The sequence below is a fragment of the Melanotaenia boesemani genome, chromosome 16 (assembly GCF_017639745.1).
Source record: "Melanotaenia boesemani isolate fMelBoe1 chromosome 16, fMelBoe1.pri, whole genome shotgun sequence".
Lineage (NCBI taxonomy): Eukaryota > Metazoa > Chordata > Actinopteri > Atheriniformes > Melanotaeniidae > Melanotaenia > Melanotaenia boesemani.
The window spans coordinates 20,782,668-20,799,273 of NC_055697.1; the positions used below are offsets into that span (position 1 = coordinate 20,782,668).

General features: G+C 37.7%; 2 protein-coding genes across 5 annotated transcripts; one reads left to right on the top strand and one right to left on the bottom strand.

Annotated features, from left to right (window-relative positions):
- Window positions 1-489: 489 nt before the first annotated feature.
- On the bottom strand, window positions 490-11,589 carry abraxas2 (abraxas 2, BRISC complex subunit). 4 transcript variants are annotated; one of them, XM_042011029.1, is made up of 11 exons: window positions 11,573-11,589; window positions 10,872-11,010; window positions 8,987-9,077; window positions 8,243-8,279; window positions 7,719-7,785; window positions 7,390-7,580; window positions 6,903-6,965; window positions 4,996-5,118; window positions 4,249-4,333; window positions 4,035-4,152; window positions 490-3,767 (listed from the first exon to the last, which is right to left on the bottom strand). In XM_042011029.1, exons 2-11 carry the CDS (start codon window positions 10,941-10,943, stop codon window positions 3,187-3,189), a joined length of 1,428 nt encoding a protein of 475 aa, XP_041866963.1. In that variant the 5' UTR covers window positions 10,944-11,010; window positions 11,573-11,589; the 3' UTR covers window positions 490-3,186. The 4 variants fall into 4 exon arrangements, with proteins under 4 accessions (XP_041866963.1, XP_041866962.1, XP_041866965.1 ...); XM_042011028.1 differs by lacking the exon at window positions 11,573-11,589 and adding an exon at window positions 11,201-11,536; XM_042011031.1 differs by lacking the exons at window positions 6,903-6,965; window positions 11,573-11,589 and adding an exon at window positions 11,201-11,535 and having other exon boundaries at window positions 4,996-5,115.
- Window positions 10,992-15,502, top strand: eef1akmt2 (EEF1A lysine methyltransferase 2). The gene is made up of 6 exons (XM_042011032.1): window positions 10,992-11,162; window positions 11,765-11,830; window positions 12,284-12,398; window positions 12,805-12,912; window positions 14,231-14,447; window positions 15,184-15,502. Exons 1-6 carry the CDS (start codon window positions 11,053-11,055, stop codon window positions 15,279-15,281), a joined length of 714 nt encoding a protein of 237 aa, XP_041866966.1. The 5' UTR covers window positions 10,992-11,052; the 3' UTR covers window positions 15,282-15,502.
- The last annotated feature ends 1,104 nt before the right edge of the window (window positions 15,503-16,606 follow it).

Here is a 16,606-nt window from a genome sequence, read left to right on the forward strand (position 1 = left end):
CGCTTAGAGATGATATTTTTCTTTAGGTTGACATACATAGAGTAAAATGTATTTATTTTTAATTTGTGCATCGTAATGTGTTGCAGCTATGACAAACAGCCACGTGGTATACCCTCAATGGGGATGTAGGGATGATGTCATTGTAAAAATACCGCAGCAAGCAGTCTGCAGTAATGCATGACAGCTTGTGCAACAGTTACCAACGCTGACTTTTTTTTTTAAAATAGGAGCCTTTCCTCTGCGAAGACTAAATCTATTTGCACCGTTGTTCATCCTTTTTTTCCTTTTTTTAAACGAAAAAAAAAATGGTTAGGAGCATAAATTGTACAGCATATATAACACATACAATAATATAATGCACAAATGCTATGTTCTTAAAAAATTAAAAAACATGCATTTGAAACAATATATTGAGAAAGTAAATAATTATCTCTTGCATATTTAAAATGGTACTTCATTTACTGTAATAAGAAAACGAAAGGTCATCAGTTCACATATAGATGTCTCATTTATTTTCCCCCAATTTAAGCACCTTGTTCTCTGTGCTCATCCAAATAAGTCCTTGGTCAGTTTCCATCAAGTACACAAATCCAGACAGAAGCCAAGAAGATCTAAAGGTGTGCACTGGACTTTGTGCTTCCACTCCACATGGGAAGAAAAGGGCCACCCCATACAGTAAGAGTTCATGAGTGTATATTTGTTTTTGTATGTTGGAAGTTGAAAAGCTATCTGATTCTAAGTGTGTTAATCCTCTCTTGCTGTATACCATTGGTCTTTTAGACAAAGGTCCTGTTGGTTTTCATTCGGGCCACATGTTTAAGGTTACTCTGTAGGAGGGCACAAAAAAAAAAAAAAAAAAAAGAAAAAATATATATCATTCAGGGCCTGAAGACCAGGATAAAGAGTGAGGACTAACACAGAACTGCTGCCACCACAACAATCAACTGAGACAAGCTTATACAGTAAGTGCTGTTTAAATGCCATTCCCACCCCCATTGATTACTATACATTCAATATTCATTTCCTTATCATATTCCAGTACTCAAAGGAAACCACACTTCTGATTTTGTTATTTCTTTTTTTTTTTCCATTGTGTGATTGTGTTATTCTGAATGATTATTAAACAACATTTCGAGTGCCAGTTCCTGGTCAGTGACGCATTGGTATTACACATCAGGGCAAGTGAAATGACCCTAAGGCAAAAAACATGACATAAAAAACAGGCGATGTAAATAAAGAAGAGCTTATTCACAAGGCAAAGCGTCTCCCACCACAAAACATCTTGTGCAGTGCAAACATCTGTCCATGCTGAATTTAACACTGCCAAGAGTTAACCAGTTCATGCAGTGAAGGTGTTCCACACCTTAATCAATCCCCACTTCTGCTGTCTTCACATGGGTCAATTGTGTAAAAGCAGTCATCTGCAAGTTGCTCATTCTCATCACCAAATTTGCCTTGACAACAGTTTAGTTACCCAGACTTAACTGCAATTCCAGTTTTAAATAATAAAGCAGACAATGTCACATTTGTAGCCTTGAGAAACAGGTCCACTCAGAAGCAGTCAATGTCAATAACAAGGGGAAAGAGCTCAGGAAGCAGTGGGATTGTTTCAGGTAGAGAAAACCTTTAGGAAAAAGAGGCAAATGGCTGCAGAACTTTATGGAAAAAAAATCTTGAAACTGATTACTGCATATGCAAAACAGCTCATCCTAACTTCACCCATTACAAGATATCTGTGAATGTATTTTCTGTGCTGACAGAAACTGCCCTGAGTGAAAGGCACTGTATACTTAAGCAGACTCATGATGTTTTCATTACCATATCAAGGTCCATACTTGTAACACTGATCCAAACAGGGGAGAATACATGAATGCAGCGGTCAACTTTGCAAAGACAGGAAGGTAAGCTCCCAGTCTGTTTCCAAGGTTACAATTCACACATTGAAGGTGTCAGCCTTCCATTATGATTTTAATTGGGAACAAGCCATGAATATGTGAGCTTAAGGTGGTTATATGAATGTGGTCAGTAGTACTGAAACAACCAGCATGGTAAAATGGAAGTAGCAGCCTGGTTTTTATATGAAGAACAGACATATGCATTTTAATAGTAGCTCTGTGTTGCAGCAGCAGAAGGGAACTTTAAGCATCTGGTTAGTAAAGCTACAGTACACTGTGTTTGCCCTGTGAACCCCGTACAATGCACACAAGCTGAGCCAAGTTTGGCTCAGGGTGGTCAAAGAGGACTAATCATGTGGCACAACATGTCAGCATTGGTTTAGCACAATAATAAAGAAATCTTAAATTTTGTTAAGTGCAGCAAAGCGCATAGAATTTCAGTGTTATCCAAGAAAAACAAGACAATGACACTATAGTCAAATTAGATTAACTGTTAACTAGACAAAGTATATATATATATATATATATATATATATATATATATATATATATATATATATATATATATATATATATATATATATATATATATATATAGAGCACCCATAATAGAAGTGGCAGACTTCATTTCTATCTGTTATTCATCATTCAAAGAGGCAACTGGATGATAAAAGATTGCTGAACATGGAGTAAAGAAAATCAAAAGAAAGTAGTTACATATATTTTTTCAAATGAAATAATAACAGTTTAAGAATCATTAGCCTACTTTGTTTAAAATTGTTGGAAGGCTGCAGAAAACGTTCCCTTTGTTTTCTAAGAGGGATTGTTAAAAAAAAAAAAAAAAAACAGTGCAAAAGGTCATGCAAGAAAGGGTGCTTAAAGTTGGTGATGCAAAAGTAAGACAAAAAAAATGCAGCTACAAAACATACAGAAAGTGTGGGCCTGTCTTTTAGGGTGCGTGTTTGCCAACCAGCTGGCATAATGTGTTATAACATCCAGACAGAGCCACACTTAATGTACATTAAACAGCCTAAAACTAAAGGAAATATGAAAACTAACAACTTTTCCCACACTGAGATGCACCTGCAAAACCAAGCAAGGTTTCCCCTTAAAATGGAGATCAGATTAAGACAAGAAGAATTACACACAGTGGGACACCACTAGCGCATGCCTTTCACTTTCAGGACTGGCACTTCTTTTGTCTACATTTGCTTATCTTTGATTGCTTCAGATGCCCACCTTTTAAGGTGTGTCATTTATTTGTGTCCGTCACACATCTTGTGGTGTATTTCTATGTGGTCTGCGAGCCACGAGCATCCCCATCGGGGCTTAGGGCGGCTGGTCGGCCTTGAGCTAAAACGCTGGCAGAGACCATTGGCAGGTGAGCGCCTTCACTCACTAAGTTCTCATATTCGCTACTGTCCTCATCTTCATCATCCTCGTCATCATCATCGTCATCATCTTCCTGCCCTGCAGCTTGTCTGTCTAATGAGTCAGAACTAGATCCATCACCATTTCCAAGGTAAGGGGTGCTGGGAGTGCTAACCGGATTTGAACTGGCAGCAAGGCCCAGGCCCAGCCCAACGCCTAGACCCAGGCTCGTCCCCAGTGGGACAGGGGTAGGGTGTCCTGGAGAGCCCACAGCTTGAGGTCGGGGCAACAGAGCAGCACTGGTGGTTGGGGAAGAGGAGGAAAGAAGATTGTCATCTTGGGACAAGAGGTCAGTGTAAGATGGTGGGTTCGGTGAGGTACTGGGCCGCTCTGGGGCAGAAGGTGTTTGGAAAGTTATCCGTGTCAGAAGCGAAGTCTTAGACGGTTCTGTGTTCTCCTCTGGAGTGGGATGGGCGTCTGCATTTTGGGCTTCGCGGAGCCCTGTCCGACAAAGAGAAAGATGCAAGTAGTGAGAAAGACAACTTCTGCACAATTAAACATATGGTTTTAAAACATCTGCACCCAGAATCAGTCACACATGTGATAATAACAATGTCTGGGAGAAAGGGATCTCCAAGAACTTCACTTAAAATTCCAGCTTTATTTAGTGCCACTGGTCTAAAGCCAGTTCATGCTTCAAATATCTAAACCAGCACATATTTGAAGCTCAACAGTTCTAAATGAGAAATTTAAAAAAAAAGTATTTACTTCTCTCCTCTTCTGCAGTCTTGAGCTTCCTGAGAGCAATTTGTTGTTTAAGTTTGTTCACATCCTCTTGAATTTTCTCTTTAACGCGTTCACTTTGTTCTACCTCCCCACACACAGCCTACAAATAAGAAAAACTGGTAAAAATTGTCTACAGACAGAAATACTTAATTTCATATTTTAGACAAACCCATCAGATACACATTATCCAACTAACCTGGACTTTATCTTGTAGTGCACTGTAGACTTGGAAAATTGTTCGGATATCCTTCATTACACCGTCTTTGTCAAAAAACTCAGCCCTGCAGAGATATTTAACAGGAGGGACTTCAGTTACATCTTTTCAGATACATTACATAACACAAGCTTAGTTAATTTGTTTATAACAGATACAGATGTGCCCTAGATCAGTGCTAAATCACACATATTTTACTAGCTGTCACACAAATATTGGCTGGATTAGTTAAGGAGAAAACTGGATAATCCTTTCGAACGCCACACAGACAAGCTTGACTAGATCTCTATAGCCTAGGTGGCACTCCTCTGCAACAGAAACAGTGGGTCTAAGTTTAGACACAAAGACAGAAACATAAGCCGATGCATACCAGCCCTCCACTGCAGTCAGCCACCAGCAAATATATACTTATACTCCCTACACAGAGTCAAATATAAACCTGGACACTCATACACATGTTTACTCTTTGCTACTGGACCTGCACACCATAACAGAGACTGACTGAATCTCAACCAGCAGAGGACCCCATCAAACAGAAAAATGTTTGAGAAGGTCCCACTGATAAGTAGAGGCACAAAACTGCTGGGTAGCAGTTGTGTACTTTATAATCTCAAGGTGAACCTGTAGTATCACATCAGGTAAGAACAGGTGGCTACATAAAGCTTACACGTGCCAGCCTTGTTTGCAGTGACATGGGTGAAGTGCAGAAATAGGAGGCCAAAAACTTACCCATGCTCTTTGATGACCTTGGAGTAGTTAAGAGAGGTGTTAGGTACTGAGGAAACTTTGTATTCCTGCTGGCTTGTGTTGCCAAGGTTTGGGATAGTGAGTGTAATCCTTTGATTGTACCTACTGAGTGAAGATGATCAGTTAGTACCTTTAAAATATATATTTTGAAAAACAAAATCACATTATACCACATATTTTTAAAAGTTATGTAAATGACTTAGTTCACACACACTTGACATATAAGGACTTTAGTAATGCAGATAAACTGCTGTTGAATTCAGGATAAGTCAAATAAATGTCAAATAAATGCTTCATACCGTTCTTGTTTTATTAAGCACCTAATGAGCTCTACAATGCAAGCAACATTCACCCTTTCATACACAGATTAATAGGCAATTAGGGTTTTAGCATCTTGCCCAAAGAAGGCTCCTTTAAACCTACAGAATTAAGAACCCAAGAATCAAAATGCCAGTAATTAAACCACTACTTCTAGTGATGAAACAACCCAATCCACAGTTGAGCCAAGCTTGCTAAGCAAGAATGCACCATTTCAGCTTTTCCTTCCCCAATTGTCTACTTCAATTAAAATTAATTTAATTAAATTCCCAATCCAGTAACAGTACTTTATCTTTATTCAAAGCCAAACTTGACTGCACAGAACTCAATAGTAAACAGATTATTTTCATTTAAGGTAACACAAAGTTTGCACAAAAACTCACATTTTGTAATAACATTGCTGTTTACATGTATTTCCATTTCGGTTCATTCTCATTAGGAACAGTTGAATTGGACAGCAAAGAGAGGAAGACAACAGAAAGTGGTGGTCGGATCGGCTGGACTTGTTGCTAACAACAACAGACACCTGTTTCTGAAGCTGCTCACAATTTCCCTAGGTTAATTAAATACTGGGTAGAAATGTGTTATATGAAAGATGTCTGGACCAATTTGTGATACAACACTTTACTGTGGGACTAATTAAAAAAAAAACTACAGACAATGTTGTCTTTTAAAGTTCTACATGGAAATTGTTAACAACACAGTAGCAGATTATCAGGTGGAATTTTTACAGGGTCATTTAAAGACAATAACTGAGCTGAATGAATCAATGAATTATATATATATTGCACATAATAATAAAAATAAATAAATAAATAAGAAAAAAGATCAAATGAATCCAAGAAGAGGGACTCAAACTGGAGTGCAGGACATTTATGAGAGCAGTGGTGTATTTGAATATAGACAAAGACTTGTGAAGCAGGGCGAGTACTGACAGAGCAAATCCTCTCAAATTGAAAATATAATCTCTTTATAATTGATAATAGAAGCATACCCCTACATACATACTGTAGATTAAAGGGACATTGTGTTAGCATTACTTCCATCTAACGTTGGAATCGTGAATCACATTCTACCGTGTAGTGGATTCTAGCGCCTTACTTTCTCAAAAACGTATTGTAACAACAGCCACCGTATTTTAAAAAGCCTCAAAAACACTGATAAAAGCATGTCATCCGATAATTTGTAAAGTGTACACTCAGGTGAAGAGGTTCCCTCTGTATCATAATTGGTCAGGGAAAAACATCGGGTGGACGGAAATTCACTGTCAAATAGTTTCTCTGTGTTTAGAAGGAAGAATGGTTCTCACAGGGGGAACGGATCTCGATGAGGAAACTGGCCTCGACACAACACCAGCTTTTTGTCAGAGTAAAAGCCAGCTTATAAAGCCTTTCCCACCGGCTTTTAGTCCAGCTACTGGAACCACGTAAATATACACTTCTGTACCAACAAGGCTGGTGTATTTTAGCAGAAACTGCTGTTATGCTGCCCATGGTAACGAGCAACACTGTGACAAAACTGAATGAAAAAAAGTTAGCTTTAGGCTCATTTAGGCAGTACCACTGACTTAGTTGTCGAGGAGAAAACTGGCAACTTCAGCATCCTTTTTAAAATCTTCCTCCTCGACCTCCTTCCTGCATTTTTGTCAATAACAATTTAACAGATTTTCCAATTTGCAGGGGTAGTGATGCTCTCATTTATCTTCTCCTCCTGCATCTCAATCACTGTGCGCTGGCTTGCAGCGATTCCACATTGGTGTTATTTGTCCCTTGCAGGCAGCTGTAGTTTCAAGATGGCAGACCGTCATGGTGCCTCCCTTACCGTCATATAAACAAATCTAAAATTCTTCGCTTATGAGAATGCGTCAGATCATTAGTGGAGGTCATAATACACCAATGATAACACATACGTACATAAACAATGGAAATGTTACACAATGTCCCTTTAAGTGTGGTTTTTTTTTTGTTGTTGTTGTTTTTTTAAAGAACAGACAACAGCTGGACAAGTTACTAAAACAGTGGGCATAATGTGTGTTCATGCTGGTCAACATGCTGTCACCTGCGGCTTGGTCTGAAGAGCACATACTCCAGTGCGTGTGTGGAGCTGTTGGCAGTAGAGATGAAGCTAAAAAGTAGGAAGACGAGGTCGGGCGCGCCAAGTAGCTGAGTCAGCTGTTTGTGTATGATCTGCTCCCTGAACGACATCTGCTGCTGTGTGTTCCTCCGGAAACGGTACCAACCAATGACATTCTACAAGACCAAAGAAACAACACTTAATCTATGTTTTGAGACAGATCACCTCTTCACAACTTCAGTCTGTCATCAATAATTAGCTAACAGTAAAACATAAATGAAATGACACAACTCTAAAAGAATTAAATGACTCACTTTCCGTCTTTCTTTAAGAATGTTGTTGAGATTTTCCTCATTTACTTTACCCGCGTAGTCATAAAAGCTGATTAAAAGGGGGGGAAAGAAAAAAAACAAGTAAATTCAAACACATTCCTCATGATTCTTCCTGCTCTGTCACAACCCTCCTCTGTTACCTAGTCTTGTCAGATGGAGCCATCTACTGTTCACTGTTAAATTTATTCAGTTTGTATTTAACAGATACAAGTTACCTGACATAACTGTTGAAATTCTCAATGAATTTCCAATTAACTAAAACTACAATTGAAACTAAACTAGAACTTGAGCTCTATAAAAATGAACCAGCTTACTGTCTACACACTGTTCTGCAGACAGTCATCACAAAAACTGTCAAGTTTTCTTAAGCTTATTTTAGCCAAAATTGTTAAGACTATTTTTGTCTCTTAAAATGAACACAGGTATAAAAACTGGCACATAAAACCATATACGCTGGCAACAGCTAATGATAAAGGTTTTTTGAGAGTTAAAAGAGCATCACTTACCTAAACAACTGTGCACATGGGTCATGGTTGTGGATTTCTGGTGGGAATGAAAAGTGATAATTGTTTTAGTTAAACAGAAACATACATGCCATTTTAAATGCATCAACCAAACATAAACCAAAGTGCAGAACCAAAATGGTTGCTGCTGCTGACTATGGTACACCAGATTTTAATTTCCATTGTTTAAGCTTACCAAAATAAATCAAAGAGCTAAATGCTGATAAGGCGTTTTTAGAGCAATCATTTATAGACTTTTAATGGTTGTAAGAACATAATTGTTCTCATAGCATTAGCAATAATTGCATTGACATTTTCTGTGTGAGCTATATTGCTAACAGAGCTAGCATGTGCAATACCAGGCACCTGAGATTGACATGTAGTTAAATGGAAAAAAGACAATTATGTCCCTTATTTATGCCAGTGCTGCTCTTGCCTGTTTCACATCGTCTTCTAAAACAGTGGTTGTGCTTTTGAGGCACAACCAAAAAGCACCCATATACCATAAATCAGCTGTTTGTTTTTTTTAGTTATTATTTTACAATAATCTGACAACCCCTTGAAAATTATCTCTGGACCCCTATGGGAGTCAGGAGCCCCAGTTTGAGAACCACTGCTCTAAAAAGACAGGTAAAGTTGTGATCTTGTTCTCTTTTGACTGAGTCTTAAGGCTGTTGTCACAGACTGATTTAAAAACAGTTTAGAGAAAATGTCACAAAAAGCCGTTTTGTCCGTTTCGGTTCTTACCTACGACTTGCAGCAATTCTGCATTGCTGATCTGTGTGTCACTGATGCTGACAGTCTCTTCTTGCCTTACGTCTCCTAATAGGAAGCCCTCCTGTGTAGACATTTTCCCAAACCCAGTTAAGGCAACAAATACTGAGATGAAATAATTGGTTAACTAACTTTTTTTTTTTAACATTTTTTTTTTATTATGTATTTTAATTCTGAGTGTTTTTCTTTTGTTTTTCAGATTAACTATTGTTTCATCATTTATATTGCTTAGAAGAACTTAGTTTCACTGACTTTCTTTCAGACACTACGCCAGGTCACAGCATTGACCTTCATCTGGATTAGTGGAGAGTAGGTGTTTCCAGCTGTTTCTTTTGAGGTGCTCAACTTATAAATACCTTGACAACTGCATTGGCTGAATATCTAATGACAGTGGCATCATAAATTTAGTTGCAGAGCTAAACACCACACCATGGTTGTGGGCGTATTTTTGTTTCCATCCAAGGAACTGATATCTTAGATTTGTGGAAACAAAAGGGGACACCAAATTGACGCTACACATTGAAATTTGCCAAAGCAGAAAAACTTGTTACACTACAGTAATGAGGAAAAATATACAACTGCATTATTAACGATAATTATCTGAATAATATTTAACAGCAGTCCTAACTATCATCTAATGAATGCCTAAAAATGTTAAAAATTAAAAGAAAGCTAATCATATTCAGTAAACTATTCCAACTGATGAGTAAAATGAGCTCTATTCCAATCAACTATAGTTCTTAATGTTGACACATCAGTAACAGGAATCTAGGATAACATCTAAACAATAGCACTGACAGGGACCACTTTGGTTTATAAGAAATCCACTTATCAAACATTACAGTTTAAGTTTTCTGATCAATTTTAAAAATATTAATTTTTCATTTTGTAGTGTTGTGTTGAGGTCTATTAAGAACGAAGCATTTCCTCCAGCATAGTGAAAAACGACTCCTAGTAAACACACACACACGCACACTCTCTCTCTCTAGGAATGTAGGCAAACTTGTACCAAGCCTAGTGGCAACTAACCAGTTGCCCAAGCTGACTTTTTTTCTTTTTTTGAAAGTCTCGGCGAAAGGAAAGTGATTGCAAACAGAGTTAGCTTAGCTTTCAATAGCGATGGTGTTTTTGGATGTGAAATGTTTCTTTCACATCCCATTATCACAAACCTCCATCGCGGTTGGTTTCAACAACGAGCAAAGTTGACAACATCAAAAGATACAAAACAAGACATTTTTTTAAAAAATAATTCACTTCACTGCAGCTAAAATTAGCAAGGTGGCTAACAAGCTAACCTGGAAACAAGCAGCCATAAGAGATAAAATAGCTTATCGTTTCGTATACTCGATAACCTAGTTTGGGATTTAACTAGGATTTTTATTTTTTTCAAAACACATTAAATCCCCACAACATTACAGGTCAAACGGTCTGTAGACGTTAACTATACCGATACACGGAAGTCACTTGACTTAGAAGCTTTGCTAAGTAGCCAGCTGCTGAGTACTTCCTGAAATTCAAACTTTCTCAGTAGCATTGCATATATTAATATACCAGGTGTTCATATTTTTTAGCTCCTTCCGCACAATACTGAATATATAAAATTTACTCTTGGAACTATGAATACATTAGATCATTTTGAGATGACGTTCTGTTTCCATATTTCTGTAGCTGCATAGTCTGATTAGAGCACACTTGCCAGTAGATAGACGGTACCATTTCTAGCTAGCCAGCAACAGGATGATGACACTAAAAAATATATTAACTAATGGAAATAATGGACCATCACATACATTATCGAATAGTAAACGCTTAATCAATCATTGCATAACAGTTTATAAAAATAATGATAAACACTTACATGATCTGAGTTGCTGTTGGCGCTGTGATAACACACAGAACTAAAAGTATAACCTGAAATGGATGCCGCCATGATGGAAACATCTCTATCTATCCCAGTGCCCCCTGCGGTTGTAGGTAGGCTCCTTGAACGCAAAATCCTGTGGGAAATGTAGGCAGTTACTGGCAGAATCTACTACATCATGGAAGACGCCAGAAGAGGCTCACATGGTTGTGAAAACACCTCGGACTCAAAAGAAGACAGGTGCTCAGATAATGATTTTGGAACTTCAAAACTCGGAACAAAAAAATAGTAAGTATTGATCATGTTAAGTCATGATGGGAGCTTACTTTTGTCAGGTTCTCGTAGCTACCAGAAACAGCAAGAAAGCAAGCACACAATTCTTTAAACCTGATTTAGCCCTGTGAGGAGTCGCTATCATAGTTTAGGTATTTTGTCCAATACAATGCCACAGTTAAGCGTTCAATGTCTGACAGTTAAAGCATGTAGTTTTAAAAGCGAGAGGGAAATATGTACTGTTAGCCTTAGCTGGCGACCTTTAAAATTGTGTGGCTTTTGAACCATGAAATGCACAACCCTGTGTTATTTCTGTAATGGAACTATTTTTTTGTGTGTTGTAGTATCAACAGAAGGGATGCCCAAGTCCGGTCCTCTTGATCGACTTTCCTGCAACTCAAAGATGCAACCCTTTTCCAACACACCTGAATCAAACGGCTGAATTCCCTCATCCACATGTCATTCAGCTCTCCAGAGGCCTGGTAACGAGCCATTCATTTGGTTCAGGTGTGTTGGAAAAGGGATGCATCTAAAAGTTGCAGGATAGTAGTACTCGAGGACCGGACTTGGGCACCCCTGATCTACTGCATGAATTGTTAACTATTATCCTTTTGCAGCTGGGAGGAAACATACCAGAGGGAACTTGAGACATTCAAAGACATAGGAGATGTTGGTGAGATATGGTAAGAGCAGAAAACGGTTTGGTCTGCTGGTTTAACACTGATAAAGTAATCAACATCTGTTCCAGAATTTATTAGAAGCAGGAATTAAAATAAGATTAGCAATAAAAGAGTGTGTGGCTAAACAAAAATCACTGTTAACATTTTGAGCTGTTATTGCTAGGGTAGCCATAGAATGCTAATGGATTTAAAAATCTGTTAACACACCTAAATATAATGGAGTGTCATTTCTGGTAATGATATCATAAAATATTAGGAATAAAAATATGTTTAAATATTCATGCAGCAGCTCTATACATTAATATCAACAGTGTATGAGTGACAGAATTTACTGATTATGAAAAATGATGTTGCACTGATATAGCCATGTCTGGAGAGAGGTAAGAAGTTTAACCGTTCATCTGAAAAAAACTCATTTTACTGTTTAAAAACTTCCAGTTTTTGTCTTCTCGTCAGGTTTGGTGAGGAAAGCATGAGCCGTGTGCTGCGATGGATGGACAAGGCTAAGATCCCTGAAAATGCTTCCATTCTAGACATTGGCACTGGAAATGGAGCCTTTTTAGTTGAACTGGTGTGTACATAGTATAAATCAGTCTTCTTTCACATTCACTAAGACTTTTATTTTTTCTATTTTTTTTTTTTTTAAGTTTAACTGCATCACTGCAAACTGCAAAAAATGGCATCGTCTGTAGGGTAGCTAGTGTGACAGATAATTGATGCTTTGTAGCTGGGCTTTTAAAATCTTTAAAATAAGAAATGCCTTCAGCTCCATTTAGAGCTTTAGAAATCTAATTGGTCTGAAAACCCAGACAAGTAATATCTGATTAAATGGCAACAATAGAAAAGCCTTTTAGATAGTGTAAGCCTTAGGTGTGACAGTGTTTACAACTTCACAAACATTTTAGTGATTGTTAATTAACCTAACCTTGCTCTTCATTTGCTTGGTTTTTCTTTTTTTTGTGTGTGCGTCTTTCTAGGCTAAACACGGATACAAGAATCTAACAGGAATAGATTATTCTCCTGCATCTGTTGAATTGGCAAGAAATGTGCTGCAGGCAGAGGGCTTGACTGATATCACTGTAAAGGTGGGATGATGTTTGTCTTAAACTGCAGACTTGCACTTAGTTTAGTATAAATAAACACTAAATTACTCAATTTGCCTACTGATTGTGTAACTGTGTAGAGATCTCTGAGACCTCGGCCCTTACAGTTTGCAGATTTAATTTCTCATATTTTCAATGAGTAACATAACAGATGAGATCCAAAATGAGCTATCTGGCATAAAAAAAACATCCATGATGGGCTGGACTATTAAAAATCCTCTCAATCTTATGTGCAGTGGATCTTTGATGTTATAGGACTTGTTATTGGATTTTTTTCCCCTCAAGTCCTGAATTTCCTGTTAATATATTACTGCTATGAGAAAAGAATGTGTTTTGGGAAAGATAATGAGTGATTTCTTTTTCTTTCAGTAATGTGCATCATACATCAGTACAAAATGAATCCCTTTCAATTTAAAGTACCACTAATAAAGTGTAGCTTTCAGTATACAGTGAACTTAGCCCTGGGATGGATTGGGAAAACTTTTCTGTGTTTACCATGTGGGAAAGCTGGATGTGATGGAAGTGTGCCCACCTCAAACCCATGAACTGGCAAGAGTTAGCACACATATGATGCAGGACATAAATCTTGGCTGGTCTATAAAGCACATGACGAGTACGCTTTCTTGTGTGTGCATACTCCTGTAGCTTATATGTTATATGCATCACACACACATATGGAGGTGCATGCTTTGCTTGGACAGAAAGGCTGCCATTAAAGTCAATATTGACCTTAGCTGGAGAGGGGGAGCACTGAGGTGTGCATGTGAGGGAAGAATGTTGGCATCCTGGTCATTTTTACAGTACTAAAAACTGCCAAAGGGATATGCGAGTCTGCTAGTCTTTCACAGGTCATCTTTAGTTTTAAATCAAGCCCATCTCCATTTATGTTAGTTAGGGTCTGCATCAGCATCTTCCCAGTTTTTTCCATTTCACATGCAAGGAACTAATGTTGATGTTCCTTCATATATCTCATATTTTGTGACCCATGGTTTATGAGTTTGTGGCTGGTGAATTCACCCTGGAGGTCTGGTGTTCTGCCGTCTGTCCAGATAAAGGGGTCCTTTCACTAGTGGCACAGCAGGTCAGAAACTGAATTAACTGCTTGTCATGTCAGCAGTTGGAATTTATTAAATTGAACCAGTGATGTGTAACACATTTCATCTTGTTGGATGCTGAATGATCTTTTTTTTCCCTGCAGCATTAGACTTTTAAGTTACATTTAAGGAGTTTGGGTAAGATGGCATATCTGTTAAAGGGATGGACAAAAAAATGTTAATATCTGACTTCTTCTTTATCTTAGGAGATGGATTTCTTAAGCTGTCAAGAGGAGCTAAAGGAGTATGATGTCTGCATCGATAAAGGAACGTTTGACGCTATTAGCTTAAACCCAGATAACACCAATGAGGGCAAAAAACTGTATGTTCAGGCTCTTAAAGGTGCTCTTAAAAAGAAAGGGTTCTTTGCTGTTACTTCTTGTAACTGGACAAAGGAGCAGCTGCTCGAGCGATTTAGTGAAGGTGAGAAAAAAAAAAAGATTTTTCATGTGTCTTAATATGTCTTAAATGTTATTTCTTTAAAAAAAAGTTATATTTGTTTAATATCGCCACACATCAGTAAGCCTCTCACATGTAAACTTGTATCTAAAGCAAGCATGATTTATAATACTTGCTTTTAAAGCTTTTTAAAGAAAGAAATGCTGAATTGTACTTGATGAAGAACAGATGGGTTTGTTTTTATTTTTTATTAATGCACTGCAGTGGGCATTTAAGCGCAGATTTGCATTAAGCTTTAAAAATGTACACATCAGTGTGGTTTAGAGTTGTCTTTGGCATGTAACATTTTTTTCTTTGAAAGTCATGTTGTCTTACTATCAGTCAAAATAGAGACTGTTTTACAACCACAACAGTTACCTGGCAAATTGTTAAGCTGAAAGCAGCAACGGCTTGTAAAGACAAAATTTTGGCAAGTTTCCACTGGCTGTCACTTGTCTCGCTGCAGTCACTCTGGAGAGCCTGCAGGGGGCCAGAGTGGCTCAAGATCTCATCTTTCACAGTGACAGCCTGTCTTTACTAGGCCCCAGGAAGCAGCACAGATGGTAGATGGATGGCTGTTGACTCACAGTTCTGCTCCCAAACCTTTTTTAGTTACTTAGCCACAGTCCACAAGAAAAGATTCTTGGCATCTGTGTTAATTTTTTGTCCGCTGGCACAACGCACATTTCTTAACCTGCACCGTTTTTGTATTGCCTCACAGGATTTGAGTTTGTACAGGAGTTGCCTACACCCATGTTTCAGTTTGGTGGCAAGACGGGGAACAGCGTGACAGCGCTCATCTTCAGGAGAGTTTATTGACGGATGTGTCAGCACCAGTGGAAATTTCTTTATTTGTTTACTTTTGGATCTATCAGTTCTGCAGCTCCTTTGTTTGACAAATGATATGATCCAAGAATTGTTATAAAAAAATCCTGTTATATTGTTATAAATCCTATTATTTTTAATAGTGTATTGAAACCCATACATGCAATATGAGTGGGATATTTTTCTTATTAAAAAACAGTTTTTGTTGCTTTCAATGCTGGTATGTTTTTTCTATTCTGTAGCTTTGTGGTTGCATAATACTTCATGTTGGAGCCAAAACAAAATATCTAATGCACCTTAGCTTTTTAGCAATGTTGCTGATATGCTGTATAAGATTAAATTCAATGTAAATTTAAAATGTCTTTTTTTTAAAAGCCTTAGAATTTCCTTTATTTTATTAAAAAGCATTACATATGGACTTAAACTTGTGCACTCAGTCTTCAAATGAATGTTATATAAATTTTTGTTGAAGCTGTGTTTGGCAGTAAGTCAGACAATAATTCTACATTTGATTTGATTTGTGATCCTAAGTTCAGCAGGCCAAAATTTAATCAGTAATTAGGCAAAAAAAAAAAAAAAAAACTGCAATTTGTCCTGAATATTTTTTGTCATTTCATAAATCATAAAGTAGACCCTTTTAAATTGCTTTGCAGTGACCCTATCAAGAGCCCTGGCCCACAGAAAACCAGTGTTCTCTCTAGAAAGGTTGTAAATTGCATTCATCTTTTCTACCATGCAGAGAATAGCTTCAACATAATTGGTTAAACTGGAAACCAGCAGCGCTCCGAGTCCCGAGGACCATGATTAAGAACTTCTGACATAATGAATAAACAGGAGGCCGTGACTTCTGTGGGAGCAACGCTTGTCTGCCTTTTCCTTTCTCAATGGCATCATTAATAACTGCCAAACACTGGGTCCTAATTGCAAGTTGCATGGGCCAGTGGCCCAATGGGAGTCATCCATGTTGAGGCACACTGTTGAGTAAACACATGCAAGCTTTACAAGAATTACTGCCTGGAAATTTACAAGGCTCTGCATATCCTGCCTTTTATACCCACATTTACAACTTAAGATTTTCCCATGAAACAAAATATTGTCTATTGAGCTTCTGCTAAATTAAATATCCTTTAATCCTGTCAGTGTATAAGTTCACTCACACTTGGTCCCTTGGGGTGTTTGTACACTGCAATTTTATTTGCAAAGTCATCAAACTTTGCTGCTATCAATGTATAATAAACGGTAACTATTTAATTTGTTAATCTAAAAGTTAAATTGACTGTCTTGTTGCAGCTGTTAAATTTCTGAATCTTTATAACAGA

Coding starts and splice junctions, on each gene's coding strand:
- eef1akmt2 (XM_042011032.1), top strand. CDS start 11,053: ATGGAAGACGCCAGAAGAGGCTCACATGGTTGTGAAAACACCTCGGAC. Junction 12,913..14,230: donor TGACTGATATCACTGTAAAG/GTGGGATGATGT, acceptor TCTTTATCTTAG/GAGATGGATTTCTTAAGCTG. Junction 14,448..15,183: donor GCTCGAGCGATTTAGTGAAG/GTGAGAAAAAAA, acceptor ATTGCCTCACAG/GATTTGAGTTTGTACAGGAG.
- abraxas2 (XM_042011029.1), bottom strand. CDS start 10,943: ATGGCGGCATCCATTTCAGGTTATACTTTTAGTTCTGTGTGTTATCAC. Junction 9,078..10,871: donor CCAACAGCAACTCAGATCAT/GTAAGTGTTTAT, acceptor ATGTCTACACAG/GAGGGCTTCCTATTAGGAGA. Junction 7,786..8,242: donor CCATGTGCACAGTTGTTTAG/GTAAGTGATGCT, acceptor CCTTTTAATCAG/CTTTTATGACTACGCGGGTA.